At 40.3% G+C, this 22,991-nt stretch overlaps 1 protein-coding gene across 1 annotated transcript in view; it reads left to right on the forward strand.

Moving 5' to 3' along the window:
- fbxo41 (F-box protein 41) overlaps positions 1 to 22,991 on the forward strand; it is a 92,820-nt gene that overhangs the window by 22,256 nt on the left and 47,573 nt on the right. The window contains exon 2 of the mRNA XM_069191732.1: positions 4,983 to 5,989. Within this exon, the coding sequence (XP_069047833.1) occupies positions 5,235 to 5,989 (755 nt within the window). The 5' untranslated portion in view covers positions 4,983 to 5,234. The remainder of the gene's footprint in view (positions 1 to 4,982; positions 5,990 to 22,991) is intronic.

A 22,991-nucleotide genomic window follows, 5' to 3' on the forward strand; every position in this document is an offset into this window, starting at 1 on the left:
GTTTCCTAGAATTATGGCTATCATGGTTGGAAGAGAGGAGACCTCAGTGATTCTGAGTAGAGATTTTTACTGTTTGAAATGAGCCTCAGTGACCAAGACATCTCGACCTGCTGATGTTTCCTGAGTAGTGGTGTCTGAGGTGATGTCAGCATGGAACCCTGAGGGGCCGCCAACAGCAGCAAAGGGCAACAGTGGGTGGAATTGCATCCTCCGGGACCGTGATGTTTCTGCATTCATTTGAAGTATAGGGCAAAATAGGCCATCAACTGTGAATCAGTTGACTACAACATTCAACCTAGGGTGCCAGCAAGCCAGTTTCATCAAAAATGGTCCACTGGGAACTCCACACTCCACGGAACGGGATACCATAGTTGGATTGCAGTGCACAAACTGCTCATCATACCTGACAAGGCGCGTTTGCGAATCCAGTGGTAAAAGGAGCTCAATGGATTACTGAGCCGTAAAGAAGTGGAATGTGGTCAGACAAATCATCCTTTGCCATTTGCCATTACACACAGAGATGAGGGCACATGTGGTGCTAACCCGAAGAGCTCTACAGCCCTGAGTTCTTGTTTCCCACTGTGAGGGGTTCATGGTGTGAGTGCAGTCATTCCCTTAGAAGTCAAGGTCGGTGGATCTGCAGAGCACATGTGGCCACCCAGTGGTTTGATGAGCACTATACTCATGTTCCCTGCACCTGAAGGAAGCTCACATGATGAAATGTTGTGTGGCTTGTCTCTACTTTTTAGCATGCAATTAACATTTACTCATCCCTCAACTCTGAGGGGCAGTCACCACATCTGGACCCAATTGAGTATTTATGGGATATTCTGGAACGGCACCTCAGACAGCGTTTTCCACTTCCATCAAGAGGAAAACTTGATCAGGTGCAAGTTGATTGTCCTTTGGATCAAACGTAAAACTGAGGGCCAGACTCTCTGTGTCCATTACAAATCCCAGAGTGTTTCTCAAAATGAGTGGGGGTGTGACCCTGGTGTCCTGGCCAAATTTCTCATTGGCCTTTACCAATCATGGCCTCCTGATAATCCCCATCTATTAACTGGCTTTATCACTTTGCTCTCCTCCTCATCAATAGCTGCCATGTGTTGAGTGTACTGTGAGCACAGTACAGGCTGCCGTTGAATCATCCAGGTAGGGCTGCACATAGGTGGAGGGGAGTCCCCATGACCTGTAAAGTGCTTTGAATGGAGTGTCCAGAAAAGCACTGTATAAGTGTAAGGAATTATTATTATTATTTCTTGTGGAAGAATGGTGCTGCACTCCTCCTGCAGAATTCTGGATGCTGGTAAAATGTGTTGTGGATGCTGGTAAACTGGTCTCTCTCAGTTGCCACAACAGTTGTTATATAGTTTATTGAGAAATACTTGTTCAAGTGTTGATCAGCAGAGTGTTGTCTATGTTCAGTTTAATCTAACTGGATCAGATGCTTGCCAACATACTCTGTCAACTATATCTTATCATTACGTCCCAGTTACGTCCCAGTGTGTGGTCCATGTGTGTTTTGTGTCTGTTCCACACTTCCTGACCTTGATTGTTCTCCCTCCCCCATTGGCCCATCATTACATCATTGTTTCTGTGTGACATCATCATCAATCAGCTTCTCGGCCAATCAGGACTCAGCTTATTTAGTATATAACTTGGAGGTTATCTGAATGAAGGGGCCTTTCGTTTAACTTTGGTCCTGCTCGGCTCAGATTTGGTTTCGCTTCACTTTTGGTATTTGCTTCGGCTTCGCTTCGTTCCAGTATGTCTTCGTATAGCTTCAGCTTTGTTGTTTTGTTGATTTGTGTTCGTCTCTTTGTACTTTCGTTTGTTTGTGTTATCCCTTATTTAGCCATTGCCTTGTCCAAACGTATTGTATCAACTCTGTGTTCTTTTGTACCCTGTTACTTGTCAGGGTACAAACTTGGGTACATTCCACACATGTAGTTGATTTTTTGTATTAGTACACTAGTTTAGTATGGGTGAGTGCCGTTTGTCTTGTATGGTTTTGGGTAGTCAGTGAAGGTTAGCTAAGGCGTTTGAAGACGCAGAAGAGCTTGTGTTTCAGGTTTTCTTTTGTAGTCAGGTTAGCTTTCCCTCACTTTCCTAGCCAGCTCCATTTTGTTTGTTAATTTCTTTTCTTTGGCACCACTCTAGTTCCTTACCCCTGAGTGTTATTGTGTCTTATTTCATACCAGTCACTTATTCACCTTAAAATAATCACTTTTACACCATCCCTTGTTGTCACGCTTCCTAAGTCCCTCACCAGAGCCCACCTGCATCCAAAAATCATTCTTAATGTTACATCCCTTTACCCCTAGACACCTGGGGTTGTAACAATGAAGTTTGAAACGATTGGATGCCAGAAAAAAACATGTCTTTTTTTGGGTTCTGGATGGAAGTTGTTTTGGCAGTATAGAAACGTCTAATGTTTTATTGAAAAGCTACAGGTCATCTCTTCCTTTAGGATGTGGACAAGAAGAAAATTCTGTTTATTTTTATCTATGTCTTTATCAGATGAAAAGCACATATATTCATGGTCTAACACAAGCACTCATGTCACCAGGTCCAATATTTCACATGCTGACAATGGCCAAAGTATGGCTTCTACTTCTATGTAGAACAATTGTACCGTGAATGCAGAGTTATCATCTGTGTTCTTGTACTGTATATAACATTACTGATACACCTGCATTTCTCTGGTTATTTGTGATACAAAATATTTAGCAACTTCTACCTTGGCTTCATGCAGTTGTGGTCTAGTCTAGAGTCTTTTAAAGTCATTTTCAGAAATAACTTTCGCTTATGCTTCAGTATCTACCTTGAAAGGTACCCGTGATGTTATTCATCTGCAAAAGGAGTAGCCATTCGTTCTCATCGGGCTTGCTGAACATATTGACACAAAGCGGTTCAGTGCTCTCTTCATTAACACAGTGTACTTGAGTTGACTTACTGCTATTTATCTAAAAAAATAAATAGGTTAAGGACTTCTGTAAGCCTTTTAAGATGAACACTTACTGTTTCATTCCGGCTTTCACAATCATGCAGTTCAAAGCTTGTTTTAGTTATGTGGCCAGTTATAAAAATTGCTGTTGTTAGATTGTGCTATTTTCCATGTCTGAGAACTCCTCCACCTTTCCTTCATTGGAGTCACCTTTTAATTTGTTCAAATTGTTTTATAATCTTATCCAAGGAAGAACAGGTGCATTAAACCAATTGCATACAGAAATGATCATTCATAATCATCAACATTTGGTTATAAAATTGAAAAGTAGTCATAAAGGTTTCCTGATTAAATACAGAGAACAAAAAATCACAAACGACATTAATCCAAACGACATTAGCCGGTAAGAATGATGAATGTCTGATCCACTGGCTTCTTCTCCTTGCAATCATTTTCTTATATTCAGTCAAGGAAAGTATAGCAGCACACCCTCACATTCAATGACAGAACCTTTATACTGTAGCTGCTTGAAATGTATTAGTTGAGGGTCCTGATGATGGCTCCTGCTCTTGAAACAGAGGCAAAATACTGAGAGACCATTCAGTGCAATGCAAAATCAGATTCCTTACTTCAGGCAACAGTTTAATTTCACAACTGGCCCGAAGGAAGTGTTATAAATTCCATCTGAAGGAACATTAACAGGGATAACATTTACTTTTCCAGATATTTTTTTTTGTTGAGCATAAAGAGAGTCTGCAGCATCTTACTGAGCGCCTAGGACATACAGACATACTCCTAAATTACGTTGGAGGCATCCCAAAACTGATAGTGCTTAAGCAAAGGTTGCCAGAACCATAAAGCTTGGATTTCAATTCCTAAATTGCCTTTAACTGCTGTTATATTGCAGGGTGATTTGTACTACTCTGTACCATAAATCTACTGCATACATATCATGCAGTAGAGCAGTCAATTTGGGCAGTATTAAATTAGGGCCATCTGAGTGGATGGCTTTTGATCTAAATCTGTAATTTAAAACCTTTTCAAACTCCTTGAGGTGAATGAAAATATTTTCAAGAACATCTGGCTTCCCCACGACCCAGTGTTATATAAAGTAGTTAGAAAGTGGATGAATATACTGTGAAAGAACTGAATATTCCTCACTCACAATTTAATCAGCAAATGTAAGCAGGAGCACTCTTCAGGTTTTGTTACTGAGATAGAATGTAGAAATAAACAGTTTGTTCATTTCATAAGGAGACCAGCAAAAATGCCACAGACCATAATTTAATGAAATACTCAATTTCCCCGGTATTGTACCTCACATTTATAATAACGTATTCAGCCTGCTGGTGGCAGGAGAACCAATTTAGATCTTTAACAGTGAAGTGAGCTTTAAAAAATTCACTTGCTACTCGTCTATTGAGGGAAGTGTGCTTTGAAAAGCCACTTTTATAGGTGATATATAAAATAAAGTTTATTATTATTATATAATATTATATAACTTCTTAGTCCAACAGATGGAGGATTGGGGATTGAGGTCTTGAACCTAACCTGGGTGCAATGATACTGTACATACATGGATAAAGATTTATTTAAAATCTGCATGTAGATCTTTTGACGTAAAAAGGAAGAAAAAATGATTGAGTTCGTCAATATGTGTTATGCTTTCTGTATAGAAATTGTTATTTGAGGAAAGACATTTTTTTCTTTTGAAAGAAGGCAAAACATAACACCTTTAACGGCCTTTTCCAGCCTTTCTGGTCTCTTCCTCTCAAGTCATCTATGACAAATCCTTTTCGTCGTTCACGAGCCCGCCTTCATTGTCTTGCATATAAACTTTATTTCATCTATCCGTATCTGTCATGGCTAATTACACCATAAATCATAAATGCTGAAAAGAAATATTCAGATTATTTTCCAGTGATTCTTATGGGTTCATCATTCAATAAGTGGGAAAAGGTACCTGTCTGAAGGATTGGTCATTGTCAGAATTGCCTGAAAAGGATCTCATTTTGTCTTCCTTTTTCTGTTTCAGGGAATAGTGAAGGAAGTCCAGTGATCAGCAGCCATTAACAAAACCTGGCACATGTGAAATTAATGTATTAATTTCAGAATCCCCAATTTGTTTTTTTGTTCTCCTCGCTGGCAATGCTGGTTCAGCATGAGGGCACCAGCCTCAGTTTCCCCTCCCCCAGTGCCGAGCTGCAGGGCGCCAAGATGAGAGGAGCTCTGTTCCCTTTGGAAAGCGCGCAGACGTGCCGGCGCCGCGGATGGTCATGAGCGAGGAATGGCCTCTCTGGACCTGCCTTACCGCTGTCCGCGTTGCGGGGAACACAAGCGTTTCCGGAGCCTGTCGTCCCTGAGGGCCCACCTGGAGTACAACCACACCTACGAGACCCTGTACGTCCTCTCCAAATCCAACAGCGTTTGCGACGCCACCCTCGTGCCCTTGGTGACGGACGGTCCCCTGTTGAGCCCGGTGGGGGGCCGTAAAGACGTGTTCGAGAGCACCTCCTTCAGTGCCAAGGAGCACCGGTACCCCTACGACTTGCCATGTCCTGAGGACTTGGGCCTGACCCCCGCTGCCGCCCGTTACATCCCCAATGTAGAGATCCCCCTGAGCGAGATATTCATCAAGAAAGGCATGACCTCCACCGCCCCCACCACCCCCACGTCCTCCGCGGTCGCCGCCGCGGCCACAGCGGCCGCCAGCGCGGTGGAAGCGGCCTACGAAGAGGGGCTGGCCCGGCTGAAGGTGCGGGCCTTCGAGAAGCTGGAGCTGGACGAGCGGCTGGAGAAGCTCTCCGAGGAGGTGGAGCAGAAGATAGCGGCCCGCGTGGGGCGGCTGCAGGTGGAGCTGGAGAAGAAGAGCTCGGAGCTGGAGAAGGCCAAGCAGGAGAGCGTGCGGCTCAGCCAGGAGAAGCAGGACCTGGAGGACAAGGCCTCGGAGCTGTCCCGCCAGGTGGACGTCTCGGTGGAGATGCTCGCCACCCTGAAGCAGGACCTGGTCAACAAGGAGCAGGAGCTCAGCCGCAAGCAGCAGTGAGTCAAACCGCCTTGGCAATCCAGCCTCGTGGCACTGGGTTTGGGAAAGGTCGTTCAGAACTGGACGGGTTCTGTCTTTCCAGTGCTGCTAGTGCTTCATTAGGCTGATGTTTTTTATTCCTTTATTTTGCAAGTTTGTTAGTTTTCCATTACGTTCCCACTTACAATAATGGCTTTTTTTTACTGTTACATTAGGATATTTACTTGCTCAAGAGTGAACTGCATCTTCTCACTTGGCAATCCAGAATCCATGCTAACTGCATAGCATGGGTGGATTATTGAAGGTACAGTACTTGGCAGTTGACGTACTGTAGGAATGGTTTTCAGCAGGAAGACAACCTAGTTCTCTAAGCACTTCAGTGTATCAATGTATCAGTTTTTCATTGTCTGAGTCTCTGTCATGGTCTAACGCAAACACTCTTGTCACCAGGTCCAATATTTCACATGCTGACAATGGCCAAAGTATGGCTTGTACTTCTATGGGTACTACAGTACCATGAATGCCAATTTATAATCTTTGTTCTTGTCCATAACATTACTGACACACCTGTCTTTCGCTGGTGTGTGTGTGATACAAAGTAACTTTTACCTTGACTTCATGCAGTTTTGGTCTAGTCTAGAATCTTTTAAAGTCATTTTGTCAGAAATAACTCTCACTTATGCTTCAGTATCTACCTTGGAAGTTACTGAGCTGCAAAAGGAGTAGCCATTCATTCTCATTCGCCTTGACCACACTGATAAGATTTGACACAAAACTGTTCAATGCCCTCTTCATTAATGGCATGTATTCGAGTTTACTTACTGCAAAATGATTATTTTTATCACAGTATTTTCTATATCTTGCTCTATGGTGGGCAGAGTCTAGGACTATTGTGTCCCACGCCATCCGTAAGGTTGCTATTTAAATGAAATCGTTTTGGGTTTATTTTTAACTGCACACTGTACTGTTGTCACAATTGACTCCATCTTTACTTTGTGTGTTTCCTGTATGAAGAACGCTTGACCTGCAATTTAATTGTTTCTGCTGCACTTTGTATTGCTTTTTCAAAAGGTCTTGCTATCAGCGAATTATCTTGGATCCAACAAATTATACGGCTTCTAAATATCGATTTTGTTAGGCCTCAAAATGCCCTTGTTTTGTTTTGGGTTCTCATATTCTATGACGTATTGATCGATAATTTAACATTTTCTGTGTAATTATCAGTAATGTATGTCTCTCATAAGTCAGATTTCCTTAAGATACACAGTAGTTTTCAAACATTTCTCTTATTACATCTGATTTTAAATGTCCTCATTTTTCGAGCACAAAGTTGTTCTAAACATTCAGTGTCTCTTGGATGGATGTTTTGTCTCTTTAAAGGCAATATTGCCAGCCATATGCTGACTTGAAAGTGGCTGTTTTTTCTCCATTTTCCTTGTGTCCTTTTACATTCAGTATGTTTTTTTCACTTTGCTCACTGTGATTCCTAGTTCTGTTCTTCTTTTACATTTCCCTGTTTCTGACGCCATGTTGTGTTTTTAAATTCTTATTACTGTATGTACTGTTTAGCAACTGGTTCCCACGCAAGAACACACATTTGTTTTTCGCTCTTCTTTAGAAACGTGTTAACTTGCCAACCAGGAACACAAACTTACAAAATCCAAGCCTTTTATCGTAACATTCAAGTTTTCTCAACATTCCTAACAATCTAACAATTACCAGGTCATTGCACACCATAAAGGCACGATTTTGAAAACATTCATAAGCCTGACGTTCAGAAGTTGCTTTTTCTTTCTGGCCCATAAATAACCGTATTTCTATACTATGCAATTCGTAGAAGCATTTCCCCCAGACTTGGCCAACAAACATTGGTGTGACATGGTAAAACAGGGGTATTCTCAGATTCTTCCTGAAGTCCATTGAAATGCCTGTAATTAAAGCTACTTGCTTACATAAAATCTAAAAAGTACAAAACCACATTATCCAGCTTCAGTGATTTACTACACAGTGCTTTTTGGCATACGATGCCATGCAAATTGCACAGCTGATGGTTTGGATTGTCATTGAGCAATTTTTGCTTTAGCTGTGTGGCAGCTACAAACCATCTGTAGTTTTCCATCTGTAGCCAGACTCCCAGCTGGAGCCCAGTCTACACCTAATTTGTCCAGAGCTCCCAACAAACTATTGATGATATTGTCACTGGTCCTTGTGTCTTTTATTGCAACCACTTCTACAAACTCTTCTGTTGTGTGCATGTTTTTACCAATGCAGTGAATGAACACCGGGCTGCGTCAGAACAGTTCCTTCTCGACTTTTATTTACTGGCAGCTGAAAGTATGACAGAGGATTTGTCTGATAGATCGTGAAGTCCCTCAGCCACTGTTTCTAAGGAGGCTTTAAATTGTGGTTTATCCATAAGAAACATTTTTTTCATTTGGTCCCCTTCAAAAAAAGGGTTTTGATGACCATGCTAGTTATGGGGGAGCACGAAGCTTGCCTTAACAGCAGCTTCACTTGCTTGACGGTTATTTGTAAAGAGAGGCTGCTGCTTTTTCAAGAACTTCCTAATGGACTGTAATTATCCGATTTGTCTGTCTCGTTCATTGTAATATTTGGCAGCAGCCACCAGTTCTTTTTTTTCTTTTCTTTGATAATGTAATTACCAAGCCATTACTACCGTGTTCAAGAATATCCATGACAGACTGTAAAATAACGCAAGGTGCAGTTTCAGTGAGAATGATGAAGGTCCAATTATTTGAAATAGCTCCAAGATTTGGAGGAGGGCTTTAATGTTTTCCCTCTCTTTTTTTGTGCAAAGACATTCCCTTATCAGTCCAGTTTTATGACCAGCAACTAAGCAATTGGACAGCAGTTGAAAGCCATAGGTAGCTCTTTGAACGATGTAAGAGTGTGTCTAATGTTAGTATAGCCAAGGGTGCCTGCTTTGTGTGTGACAAAGCAGACCAGCCCCATAAGACAAACGAATGAACTTTGTGAAACTGCCCTATTTGAAATGGATCCCAATTATAAAAAAAAATAACTCATTCAGATTGCCATTTTCTTTGCTGACTAATTTTAGACCTGATTAGACTAATTTTAGATCTAAGGCCATACTTGCTTCTCTTGGTTGCTATTTGAATATTATGTGTCAGGGGTGTGCTATTTATACCAATATAGGTTACGCACTGCTGCTGAGCATTCTGTTCACTACTCAGCTCAGTTAATGTTTAGTTTCTTGGAGCCTTGGAAAAGTAAACTGATACTGAAATTCAAAATTGATCCAGTTTATAGTCCACATACTGTATAGTGAGGAATTTAACTGGATGGCACAATTAGGCCGTTACAATTTGTGTAAACAGTACCCACACATACTGTAGTAATGATAAGACCATCTCTGTGTATCAGCGGTTTGATTATTGTATTTCTTTCTCTGCGTATGAGTTTGTTATTCTTAATGTTATTGGTGGTTTGATACAAGCAGCATTTTCAGTGAGTTCCAATAAGAACGGATTCATGAGCATTCACCCATCCATCTTCTAACCTCTTCATCTAATTCGGGGTCGCGGGGAGGTCGGAGCCTATCCTGGCAAGCATTGATTGCAAGGCTGGAAGGAACCCTGGACAAGACGCCAGTCCATCGCATGGCCCACACAGACACACTCACAACAGGGTCAAGTGTACACACAGTTCACCTACCGACATGTCTTTGGACTGTCTGAAGAAACGAGAGCACACAAAGGAAACTCACATGAGCGCGTGGAGAACATACCAGCTCCACTCAGGAATTGAACCCGGGGCCGCAGGCCTGCGATGCAGCAATGTTGACGGCTATGCCACTGTGCCGCTTCCTGTAAACATCCACGTGACAGCAAAAAAACAAAAATAACAAGCAGTTGTTAAGACAGATGCACAGACGTCACCTGCAGGTCCCCAGACCCTCTTAAGGATGAGAAGCACGGTCGTATTGATTTAATTCCAGGGGTGGTGACTCCAGGGGATGGAGGAGAAACTCTGTTTGCCCTCTAGGCAGGGGTTCCTCCACTTCCATTCTCTCTCGTAGCCCCATGTTTCTTGTATGACCGACCCAGAGCCCTGTTTTCAGAACAGACTTGTTCAGCAGCCATGTGCACACAGTCACAGGCACTACACACAAGCAGACAGCGCAGGAATGCAGGGACTGTGTACATTAATAATAATAATAATAATAATAATAATAATAATAATAATTGCTTTCACTTAAAGTATATAGCCCTTTTCTGGACACTCCACTCAAAGCGCTTTACAGGTAATGGGGACTCCCCTCCACCACCACCCATGTGCAGCCCCACCTGGATGATGTGACGGCAGCCACAGTGCGCCAGAACGCTCACCACACATCAGCTCTCAGTGGGGAGGAGTCTTCATGGCTCCATACTTGCTGCAGTATTATTTACTTCTCTTGTCTGTAAAGGTCTGAAGGCTAGTAGGACAGGAAACTGGAAATTGTTCAGCGATCACATACTGTAGGGGACAGGCGTCTGTGTGTGAACTTTCTCCTGCTGTCTAACTCGTGTGCCTTAGCTTTGCACCAGAGGGTCAATTTCAGTCACAAATTAAGATGAAAAAAAGTGTTTAAAAATGTCTTATTCCCATTTTGGTACTCTTGACTAGTATGTTCCAACAGCATGTCTGTCATTTTTACACCACAGATAGCATCACAAAACTTGGTGTGTCTTTGCCTCGTCGAATATCTAAACTTGGCAGTTTTGACACTATGGCAGATTTTGTGCTGACCCTCCCCCAGATGAAAATGGGGAAAAAATAGACTCTGATGCACTTTTATTGATGGTTCTCAATTTTAAGGAATCACGTCAGCAGAAATTGTGCTAACTGCCTGTGAATGCTAGACTTAGTAACGAGACAAGGAATGTGTTTTGAAGGAGTGAGAGCACAAATTTAGCTGCGACTAAAGCTAAATGAAATCCAAATGCTGGAGCAGTTACCCAAAGCAAATACAGTAAGCAAGGGCTGGATTTTCTTTGTTGTTAGGCTAAAGGATGCATTTTCCCAATATTTCTTAAGATTCAATTTGGTAGTTTAAAAATCCAAACTGCCTTTGTATCTTACAAGGCTCTTCTTGGTCATTTGAAGAAGTTTTTTTTTCAGAGTGCAGTTTGTTAGTCCTCTGGCACTGCAAAGGAAAAACAAGGTCATGGATGGAAAAGCTACCTTTTAAATGACAAATATTACTTGACAGCAGCTTTCCTCTTAAGCAGATTTGTCCTTTGCTTTGACTTCTTAGAGATTTGCAGATAGATGTGTCCTTAGTTTCACAATTTCATTGCTTTCTGTTTTCAGAAAACCACAGCTAATGAAACTATTCTGGTCTAATGATAATTTTCCACCTTGAAATCTTAGTTTTGCTATAATTTTATTTTGTTTCATAAGGTATTTTCATCTGAGTGTCATTTTTAAAGGGCCCTGCAATGAACATACTGTATGTGGTGGTGATATGTGCTTTGTGATGCAGTATAATTATCCTCCATAAGGAAAGTGGAGGTTAGTAATAAGAATCCTCATCAGATTAAACTGTCCACATTTTAAAATGTGTTTCACGAGTCATGCTCAGTTAGACCAGTCAGGAGCAATTCCTGTCCTATAGAAATTCACCTCACAAGTTAATCAACATTTGACATTTGAAGACTTTTGTAGTAATTTGCTCTGATGTTACAGAAAGGTACTTTACTGCCAAAGTCATTCACATTTTATGTGGTTTGGAAAAAAAATGCTCATGTCATTAAAACAGATTACTGTTCTAGCAAAATTTAAATTTTAGAGACTAAAGTACAGAATTCAAGTACTCTACCACAAATCAGCTCATCTGCTTTTTTGCAGCTGTAATTTACAGATTCTGAATGACAGAGAACTGTACACCAATTAACCCTTATCCAAATTTCATCTGAAGCAAAGAACTGGCAGCTATGAGATTATAATTAGAATGTCTATAAACAAATAACTGTGCAAAACACAGTTATTAAGTGTGCAATCATTTAGGTTTTAGCTTGTCAAAAGTTTAGAAAACCTAAACCTTTGCTTTGAATACAGTATGTGAGTTGAAATAAAAGAAAGGATTTTACTTGGCCTCACAAACCAACTAAAAAAGACCTTAAGACTGAATGCTTTCATTATTTTTTCTATTATTTTTTAGTTATTGAAAGCAAATAACTGACAGATGAGGATGACTGATAGGATGAAAAACTGCAATAATTACTAACTTTGCTTTATTGGTCCAGATGGAAATTTGTTTTGCAGGTATGTAGAAGACACTACACAATACACAATACAGTACATTTAACACAACATGAAGCCATTAATAAATAAAAGACATATATATACAGTATGTTGACAAAGAAAATATATATATAAGTAAAATATACAGTATAGTCAGTTGTCTGAACTGAGCAGGTACTGTACATAGCTCTGGGAATGAAAGATGACTTAGTTCTATTGCTCTAGAGTCTAGGCGGTTTAATCAACACCCAGATGGAAGGGGGTCAGATGCAATGTGCAAGAGGTGGTCCTGTCAGTCATTGATTATATTGGCCTTCTGCACTATTTGTCTGATGTACTGTAGATGTCCAAAAGCTGTAGCTGTTGGGCACCAATAATATTGCTGGCTACCTTCCCAAGTCTGCTCAGTATGTTTTTACAGCAATAGTTGTGTTAAAGAGGAGAAAAAGAGAATAAGAGTGTAAGAGTACTGTATTACACTAGTTAAGTTTGATCGAATTCAAGAATTAAGACAGAGAAGGCAGTACAAGGCGGTTGTTTTGTCCTTGCTTTTTAGGATTTTCTGAGTAAGACCTTTTTTATTTAAAAGCCCAGTTCTGGATACATCCAGTTCAGAGTGAATTATAGCCAGTTTGACCTTTTACAAGTACATCAGATGCACAATTTTAAAGCTATGGAGACTTTTTGTTGCTGTTTTATGTGGAAGCAGAGGTAGACTATTTTTTACTCTCCCCCAGGGCTTTTTCCTCTGATGCAAAGGATTTTATTTTAGACCAGTTCGCAAATTGTCGTCTGCATATTCTTATATCCATTCTCACTTAATGTATCACCAGCAACATTACTGTATTATTTTACGAAGAAGAATAGTACTAACGCTTGATACTTTCCGTCAGCATCCTCATTTGTAAAGATGTAATCTAGTGATCGTGCTTGTTTGTGGCTCTTTAGGGAAATGCATTGTGAATAAATGGGCAATATGTAGAAAACTGCTGAATTAATGCGGCTAACATTACTGCCAGAACTCCTCATATCACATTAACTCACTGACCAGAAATTGTAAGGGTCAGGAATCTTCCATTAGTCTTTATTATATTCTTTTGCAAAACATCTGACTTTTAATTAAAAAACACAATCTTGTGATTTTGTATTGTATAATGTTATCACTCAAAACCATATACTTTTCTAAAAATAAGGACTCACGGACAGCAAGGATGGAAGGATTCATATACCTTCTACCCATATTTGCCTTTGGTTTTTAATTTTTCAGTCTCTCATAATATAATAGAATCTCATATAACATGAGATAATGACAGTTTCTTGACCGTGATTTGTTTTCACAGTCAAACCTAACAAAGCAGACAAGCTCTGGTAGAGCGGTGTCTGGGACCTTCACAAATTAACTTTGTAATATACTGATGCAAATTAAATAAACTAAAAAATACATATTAGAAGGAAGACAGTATCATATCTGGTCTACCAAGCTTGCTTCCAATACCTAGTTACACAGTCTACCAACGCTGGAGACAGGCCAGACTGCACAAAACAGACAACACACATGAAAATCCTGCATTCCTGACAATCCACAATTATCCCATTACATCATAATACAATCCATGTAGCACTTGGCTGTGCCTAGTGGTGGCTGCATTGTTTCTGCGCCCCTTCAATATTGTGGTAATCTGCCATAATCTGAATCACAGATGAAGAGCACCTTAACACAAGCACACATACAGTATGTATCAAAGCAACTGAAGTGCCCATATATGAATTATTATAGCAATGCATGTGCATGAATAAGCATGCAATGGTTTTAATGTTTCGGTTGAGGTTATAACTTCATGATAGCCCATAAATAACAAATTGAAAGCAGGCTTTTTATTGTGGTTGCCTTTCTGGGATTGGTTCCTCACCACAAGTAATTTCTGGCTATAGAATATTGCTGACAGAGAAATAGACTTCCCATTAAATCCCACTATGAGTCATTGTATAATATGTTATGAACTTCATTACATACAGTATGGCTGAGAAACACAAATAAGTGTCATCACTGAGTCTCAAGTGTTTTCTTTTTAAAAAGTCCTCTAAAATGAATTAGCTAAACTGTGGCAGAAATGTTTCTTTTATCTGAGAAGGGGCTGTGATGCATTGACTTTGCAATGGTTTCACAGTCCTGTATGTGTAACACTTTTGGATCCTGAAGTGAATGATGGGAGTTGGTTTTGGTTTGGTGTTGTAAGGTGGTCGTGCTTCAAGCCTGCTTTTTTACTGCTCCTGAATTTATCACTGGTTGCTCAGAGATGTTCAGCACAATGTTTCCATCTTGCAGTTCAAACGCAATACGATACCATAAGATACTCATTGCAAAGCAGAGGCGTAAGTATCAAAAGAAAGACAAACCCAGAATGCGATTGCAAGTCCTTGTGTAAGTGAAGTCTGTCTACATTAATAACATCTGTAAGAGTGTGAATTGCTTTGTCACGCCAGTATGAAAAAGATAAAGGAGAAGGAGTTGGTGAAAATTAGGAGAATGGGAGTCATTTCACTGAACATCAAGTGTAAATTAATTGTGCAATTGTGGACAATTAATGTCTACATCCTTAATTGAAAATTAATTGAGCTACCGCAGTATACTGTATCTTAAAGGCTACAGAGTGAAACCAGACGTTCATCAAGTGGACACCAAGATTCTTGACATCTGTCAGATCCAATCCTTTCCCTGCCTGATTTGCCTTATAAATTTCCCTACCAGCCAGGTTCCACAGATATGATACTTAAGTACTATCTCTGCCTGCATATTCTTTTTTAAAAGGTTTTAATTAACATTAATTAATTAACATGTAATTAACTTTTTAATTAACATTAATAACCAGTTTTTCCTTTCTGTGTGCATCCACTTCTTTGAAAGTGCTATGTTTGGTGCAGTAATCGTGTATCCGTTAATCCCATTACTATGACAATCGTGTATGCATCTGGAGTGTCTTCAGCTGGTGCAGAAATGTCTTACTGCTTCACCCGATCCTCCGTGCCTGGAGTCTGTTGATATATAATAGGGGCCTGCAAAGTGGTGGATGAAATAATACTGTAGGTCCCCTCCTATAAAGCGCTTTTGTATCCTTTGGGATGGAAAAATGTATCAGACATGCAAGGGAAGTGTTATTATTGTTCTTAAGAAGAAGTCTGACAAATAAAGGTAATCCTGTGCTGTGGTGATGAATTTGCCCCGTGATGGACTTTTCTTCATACACCCCTGTGGAGTTGTTCCTTGACTTTGCTGACAAAGCCTTTGAAGTCACGTCAGGTGGGAACAAATAATACAAGCTATCCTGTTTTGTTGAAAAGACAATTCACTGAGCATGGCTGGCCATTGCTCACACAAGATTTATTCCTTGAAGATTGAAGTGGGTGGAATGGTTTTCCCCTCACAAAAGCTGAAACATAATGAAAAGGATACCTATAAGAATTTTTATCGCAAATGGAAAACCATATTTCATTTCTAAACTTCCCAACATAGTGATTCATCGGTTCCTATTTCTCTGTGAAAGTCATTCTGTTGTTTTCATCTGTTGCTTGCTGAAAATGATGATGAAACATGGAAAGCAAGTACCTTATGGGCCTCTAACAAGGCCAATGCTACTTTTTTTAAAAAAAAGTGCCTGTACATTTGTCAGCATTTTATCAGACTTTTCATTTTATAAATGTTTGTTTCTATAATAGCAAAAGGCTACAATAATTGAATTAATCAAATGTTGCATAGTTGTTGAAACAATGAATGTGTACAGAGCAATAGCATAAAATCTGCACGGCATAAAGGCTGAAAATAAATGCAGATTGTCAGTTTTTATGTTAAAATTTTTTCCATGGAATTTCTAGACTTCTGTGCCATTTATTTAATTTAATTTCTGGGAAATATTAACACTGACAAATATTTATGTCAAATAAAAACATGCTGCTTAATTTTTTTGCTTTCTCTTCTGTTACTCCTAAAAATCTCTTCTAATAATACAGTATACCATCCTTTTCCCAACCACATGATCTAATACAGGGTGGCAGGGGAGTCAGAAACTCTCCTGGCAGGCTAAACTTAAAGACCTAAATGGACTGAAAGACCTCTTCATGTCAGTAAACTCACTTTCTGTATGTTCTCAGTTTTTGGCTGAAAAAAATCATTCTTCCACCTCCTTCATCTTTTTTTTTCATAATAAAAAAAATTATCTGCTTACAGCATGATTCAAGAGCTTTGCACATAGAAGGAAACCCACCTCACCCACCACTGAAGTGCAGCCCCACCTGGGCAACACACGGCAGCCATTCTGCACCAGTAGCCCTGCTGGAGAGCAGAGCAAATAGACGAGTGACCAATTCTTTTTTTTTGCCTGTTTAGTTTATGGGGAGCTTTATGTAGATATGGTCCACAGTGGAATTTATCTGGGACCCAGGGCTCAGCAATGCTACCCGTAAGATTTAATACAGTATGTACATTGCAGAGCAGCCAGATTTCATCTTCTGAAACTGGGGACTTGTTCCTCCAACAAACCCACCTGTGCTTTTGACATGTTGCCAAATTCACTGTGTAGGAGAGTTACGCTGCTGGCAATGCGCAGGGGTCACAGTTTTGCTGGAAGCCAGGAAGACCCTGGCTGACTAATGCCCGCCCTACCCTAGCAGCACTCTTGTCAGTTGTGCTTAGATTACATTCCCATCCCATGCTCAGAATTGAAATTGTATCGCACGGAACAGTCCAGAAACATCATCAGGTGAAAAAACAGAAAGTGCTGTAGAAGTCCTTTCTCTGCATTTATCCAATGCTGCAGCTTGACATTTTGGTTATTTTTTGTGCTCCACTTTTGTCTCTGGAAAAATCGTATCTAAGCACTATCACCACTGCGTCACAGTTCTTGTTTGCATGGGGAAAACAAATAAGCAACAGGGCTACAGCAATCAGTCACATTAATTTCTCCCACATGCAGCTTCACTATTATGAGGCAGGCCCTGAAATATTGTCTGCTGGGTTATAATTTACATACAAATTGAGGGAAACAATATTCTCTAGTTTTTAAGCGCGTTAGTGTTCTTTGGGGGCCTGTACCCTTCAGCCATGAATTGAATAGCAACAGTTCATTTGCAGCAAAGCTGATCTAGGCGCAGGTTTTTCAGAGCAATATCAAAGTGCCGATAGCAATGAAGTAAAAGGAACTATCTGAAATATACGGTTCCATGAAAAAGTATTTGCTTCCTTTCAGATTCTGACATTCCGCTTGTTTGTGCTTATTTGTTATTAGAGTTTCAGGTGGGTCCCAGTGATACATGTACAGTATATGGAGCCTGAATGAACAAATAACACCAACGTTTGGTGCACGATCCATCAAAAGATAAGATCCTAGACAGGAAAAGTAGAAAGACCAAACCAGGGTAGGAAGGTTTAGACAAAGGGGTTGGTCCATTCTCAGCCGATTAGCTACTTTCTATTAGAGAACATATGGTTATATAAAGTTCTTCCAGACAGTGCTCCTGCACTTGGGGGCAGCTGTTCCCACATCACCTAGAGAGAGTAATCCAATCTTTTCCAGGACAGAACCATGGCCTCAGATTTGGAGGTGCTGACCCTCATCCTGACCTCGTCACACTTGACCGTGAATCTCTCCAGTTTGTTCTGGGGTGATCACAGGCGCTAGGGCAGTCCGCTCCGGGACTGTCGATGTAAAACTCCCCCTTCAGGACCATATAAAAATGTAGATGGCTATAAACCATCCGTGTTTAGTTCTCTTAATTAAGGTTCTTCCTATGTTTAACCCAATATTTATTGCAATCAGAAAATCTTTATGTTTTCATCTTAATGTGTCTGGTAACAAGAAGGTTAAATATTTACAAATTCTTTTTGATTATGGATTGTTCCCCCATTAGGGGAAGTACTTTACTCCCACTGTCTTTTATTCTCCCTAAGGGGAAGATGTTCATTTAAAAACGTGCATTGATCAACAGCACAGTCCAAGGAAATGTCAGCCTCAGCTGTCCAGAAGGTACCAATTCTTGCTTCTTGCCCGCTAATGGCCCAACAACTAATTTCAAGCTCTTTTACGTCTGCTGTGCTTTAAATCAGTTTTTCCAAGGCATTGTTACTGGACATGACATTTTCAATTACGGGAAGATGAGAGAGGGCTTCTCGTCCTGCTGCAGATTAAATAGATTCTTCCTTTTTGTCATATAAACAGTCATTTTTAATCAGTTCCATGGTTAAAGATGAGGGAAGTTTCCACTTTCCGGTTCCAGATTTAGAACTATAATTTGGTGCATATATATTTACTTGAATTAAACAGTTAGAAGAAAGGTCTAATTGCTATGCTTGAGGTTAATGGAGTATAGCTTAGTATTCATGGTGCCTAGCTAAAAGATATTGAAGGTATTTTCAATGGGATTTGTTAATATTATCACTAGAGAGCATTAGGGGCACAGTTTTTTAATGTTGCTCAGATTCTGTAAATAATGGACCCTTTGTCATTATATAAGGTCCACATTTTTTTTGCAATTTAGGGGGTCACGGAGAGCAAAATAGTGTTGAAATTGAGGAGGCAGCTAAATTTTTTGTGTTCCCCAAAAATCATCCCAATCTGATGATAATCTGATTAAATGATAATCAATTAATTATTTGTGTAAACTGTTAGTTTATTTGATCATCATGTTTGCAGTACTTACAGGTGGTGCAAGCAAGTGGGAGTAAGTGTTAACTTGGTTAAATCAAAATGTAAGAGTGACCAGACCATTCGAGGTGAAGTCAGTATGACTTTCTTCAAGGGAATGGGACACAGGACAAAGTGGGCCTCAAGCCAGGGTAAAGTGGACACACAATAAACAGAGGACAGTGAGAAACAGAAGAAGACAGATAAGAAGGAGGAGAACAAGAGGAGAAGTAGCTGGGCATTGATAGAGACAACTCTTTCATACAGACCAAGAGACCTGTTCGGGAATCTTAGCACTGAAAGGGTACCATACTCAGGGCGACTGAAGGGACTTGTTGTTTAATATCTGTTTTCCTATTTGTGGAATCCACAGGCTAAAAAAATCCCGCCTTGCATAGTGATGTATTGTTTGGCATCGGAAAATAGGTCCATTACTTTGCCATCTGTCGTAGAGAGCTTATTATTCCTGAGCAGGAACCTTATTTAATAGGACACACTTTCCTCTTCACAATCTTTGCCCCTTTGTAAATAACAAGATTTGTAAATAACTGTTTATAGCTGTAAAAATTGTTTGTAGTATATTTGTGTATTCTTGGAATTAATATTTGTTTGTCCTGTCTACATTTGCCACCGAGTTAATACTTCAACAACAAGATGTCTGTATGAGAGATACAGCTTAGCCGGGAGCCATATCACCCAGCAACTCACAACTGGCAACCCACTGAAGCTCAGCAGGTTTGAGACTGGTCAGTACCTGGATGGGAGACCTCCTGGGAAAAGCAAAGGTTACTGCTGGAAGAGGTATTAGATGGGCCAGTATAGTGATGGGGTCACTATAGTAGGACATAAAACTGAGGTCCTAGGGTCTTTCTTAAAAAGTGTCTGACCTGGAAATAGTCAGCTATAAATTTTCAGTATACTTTTTCTGGTTATGGTTGAAATCAATGTCATGAAGACTGTAACACAGAAGAACACACCTCCACTTCCAGTGGGCCAGAAGGTTTCTGAACACAGAAGTACCTTACTGAGCTCATTATTTGCCTAATTAGACCAGCTGAATCCTTTCCTTCTCTTAAAAAAGCTGATGATTTAAAGAGACCAATACAATCTGCTGGACAACAGCCCTTGAGGACTGGAACTTGGCACACCTGGTATAGTGTAATGTACTGTAACTCAGAAGCTATTTTGTAATTCATTTTGCAAATATCTTTATTTAGTACAGATCAAAGCACATTCTGGTGGTGAGGACGTGTGTTTATTTTAAGCTCTTGAGTGTGACTTTTTTCACCTTGCCTTCAATAGAGGCAGTTAAAATGATCATGTACAGTATACAGTACAGTATGTGAGGAAGTACTGTTTTGTAAGGAGGATCTCTTCAAGCAGTCTCTACCATTTTAACTGCCTGTCAAAGGAAGGATAATAAATGCTTGTCAGAGATTGACACTGTGGCTCTACTTTTTCAAGCTTAACAGAATATATACCCTTTATCCTGAATCTTCCAGCGTGGGGATCTCCAGCCCTTGTGTTTGTCATCTGTGAGCACTTTAGCAGGTGATTTGACATGATTTAGAGATCACTTAGGACTAAAATCTAAGTACTCATCAGCCCTCATATGTCCTAGTTGGACAGATTACTTGCTTGATTCATCAGTATCTGACAAGGGTTGCCACCTGTCTTGACCTATAAGATGAGCTGCATCAGAGCTCTCCAGAACTAAGCATGGAGACCCGTGCTCCAGAGATGTTCAGATACTTAAGCTTAAGAATGTGCATGTGTTGTAGGCTATATGTACAGGACGTTGCTGAAGTATTCATCCCCTGCCAATAATATTGACATTTTTGCACATTCAAAATACAGATTTTAAATAACTTCAAACAACTTTGTTGTTTTCTGTAAAATTGTTGCAGTATTGACAAGTTTGTTGGCATGTATGGACAGCAGTCTTCATACCTCACTAAAATTCAATTGAAGTCAGGACTTTGACAGGGTCAGTGAAGGACGCAAGCTCTTTTATTGTCAGATCACTTCAGCGTGGTCTGACCTTGTGCTTTATCTAGGTGCTGGGGGGGAGTTGTGCCAGCAGGCAGGCTGCAAAAGAATAAGCAGTGGTTAACTCCACCGGGAAAAGTGGAAAGATTCTTTTTAGCTTACAGTTTGGCTATACACTTAACTTCTTATTGTTCCTTCTTCATTATTGTATATCTGTATACCAGAATATACAGATATTATTAAAAAAAGGTTTATTAGGACTTTTATCCTGATGAATTGTGAATTTCTAACCCTCAAGTGGACAGGCTCATTTCCTTTAGGATTCATCTGTACTTTGAACCATCCACTTTTCCCTCGAACCCTGACAAGATTCCCAGTCTCGGCTGATAGGAAACATCCCCATTACATGATGCTGCCGCCTCCATGCTGGACAGCTGGGATGGCACTGAATGGGTGAGCTGAGAGGTATCACTTTGCTTTTAGACCAAAAGGTTTAGTTTATGTTTCATGTCCTTCTGTAACATGTCTCTAGTATATCACATAAGAGATTTAAGATGAGTAATGGCCAGGTTTTTCAGTAATGGCCACGTTTGTGATAAAATATAGTCGATGTATGAACAGTGATTTCCATCTTGGATATAGATCTGGCCTCACAGTGGCCTCCCTAGCTCGTCTCCTGCTCACTAGGTTCCTCGGCTTGGATCTGGTTAGTGTCAGGGTGGTTTGATGTTCAGAATGGAACAGGTAAAGGTTGATTCCATGCTGAAAGAAAAAGAAAAGAGAACGTTTTGGTTGTGGAGCCTCCATCAGGTGAAGAAGGCTGAAGAGGGCTCCACAGCTGAAATGTTGTGTCTCTTTACCTTTCAGCTTGGAATAAACCCTCACCTGTTCCTTTGCAGCCTATGCATGCCGATGCAGGTACCTTCTGGAAAGTCTCTTCATAATGATGAATTTAACTGCACCTAATGGGATAAGTAAGGCTCTCCTGATCTGTGTCTCTCTACCACTTCACCCTTGACATATTTCAGTAGCCCCTTGGTATTTATAGTTGATTTGTTGTATCACTGTTACTATATTGCTTGATTTTCAATATGTATTAGAGGTAGAAGCCATTAATGGGAATTATTCCCAAAACATTCCTCACAAGTGAATCCATAAATAAATTGACTCTACTTTCAAAGAGTTACACTTTCTATGAGATTCTTTGCACTTGTATATAAATGGGACTTACTGTACATGCAGATCTCCTTTTCCCAATTCCACAAGTGGAAAATGCTATAGAACAATCCCTTTGTTTATCATAATAATAATAATACCTTACACTTGTATAGCAGTGTTCTGGACACTCACCTCAGAGTGCTTTACAGTATTATTAGGAGGCCGTGATCAGTAAGGGCCAATGGGAAATTTAGCCAGGACACCAGGGTAACACCCCTACTCTTTTCAAGAAATGCCCTGGGATTTTTAATGAGCACAGAGAGTCAGAACCTCAATTTTAGATCTCATCCGAAGGACAGTGCCCTTTTACAGTGTCCCCCTCACTATACTGGGGCATTAGGACCCACACGGACTGCAGGGTGAGCACCCTCTGCTGGCCCCATTTACACCTCTTCCAGCAACAACCTTGGTTTTTCTCAGGAGTCTCCCATCCAGGTACTGACCAGGCTCACACCTGCTGAGCTTCAGTGGGCTGCCAATTGTGAGCTGCAGGGTGACATGGCTGCAGGCGTTTGTGGTGGTCTAGATAGGGTTTTTGAGGCTTTCTGACGACATCAGGTGAACCAGCAGCTCTCTTGTGCAGCCCCCATGCTACAGTATACTGTATAAATACATTTGATTTTTAAAGGAAATGTGAAGATCTGTAATTGTAATAATTCTGTAAGTATTTTGCCCTTTGTTGTGGCAAACTTCAATCAGTTCAGGTGCAAAATAGTTAAAATGGCTGTGGCTAAAGACAGTACTGGGAAAGTTAAGAAATTTTATTTAAGGGGATACACAGGTCAGGCATCCGATGTATCTTCAGGAAGAGTTGTCCTCCTTCCCTGATCTAAGACATCTCATTCTCCTCATATTATTGTCTGAACTT

Source organism: Lepisosteus oculatus, chromosome 1 (genome assembly GCF_040954835.1).
Source record: "Lepisosteus oculatus isolate fLepOcu1 chromosome 1, fLepOcu1.hap2, whole genome shotgun sequence".
NCBI classification, from domain to species: Eukaryota; Metazoa; Chordata; class Actinopteri; order Semionotiformes; family Lepisosteidae; genus Lepisosteus; species Lepisosteus oculatus.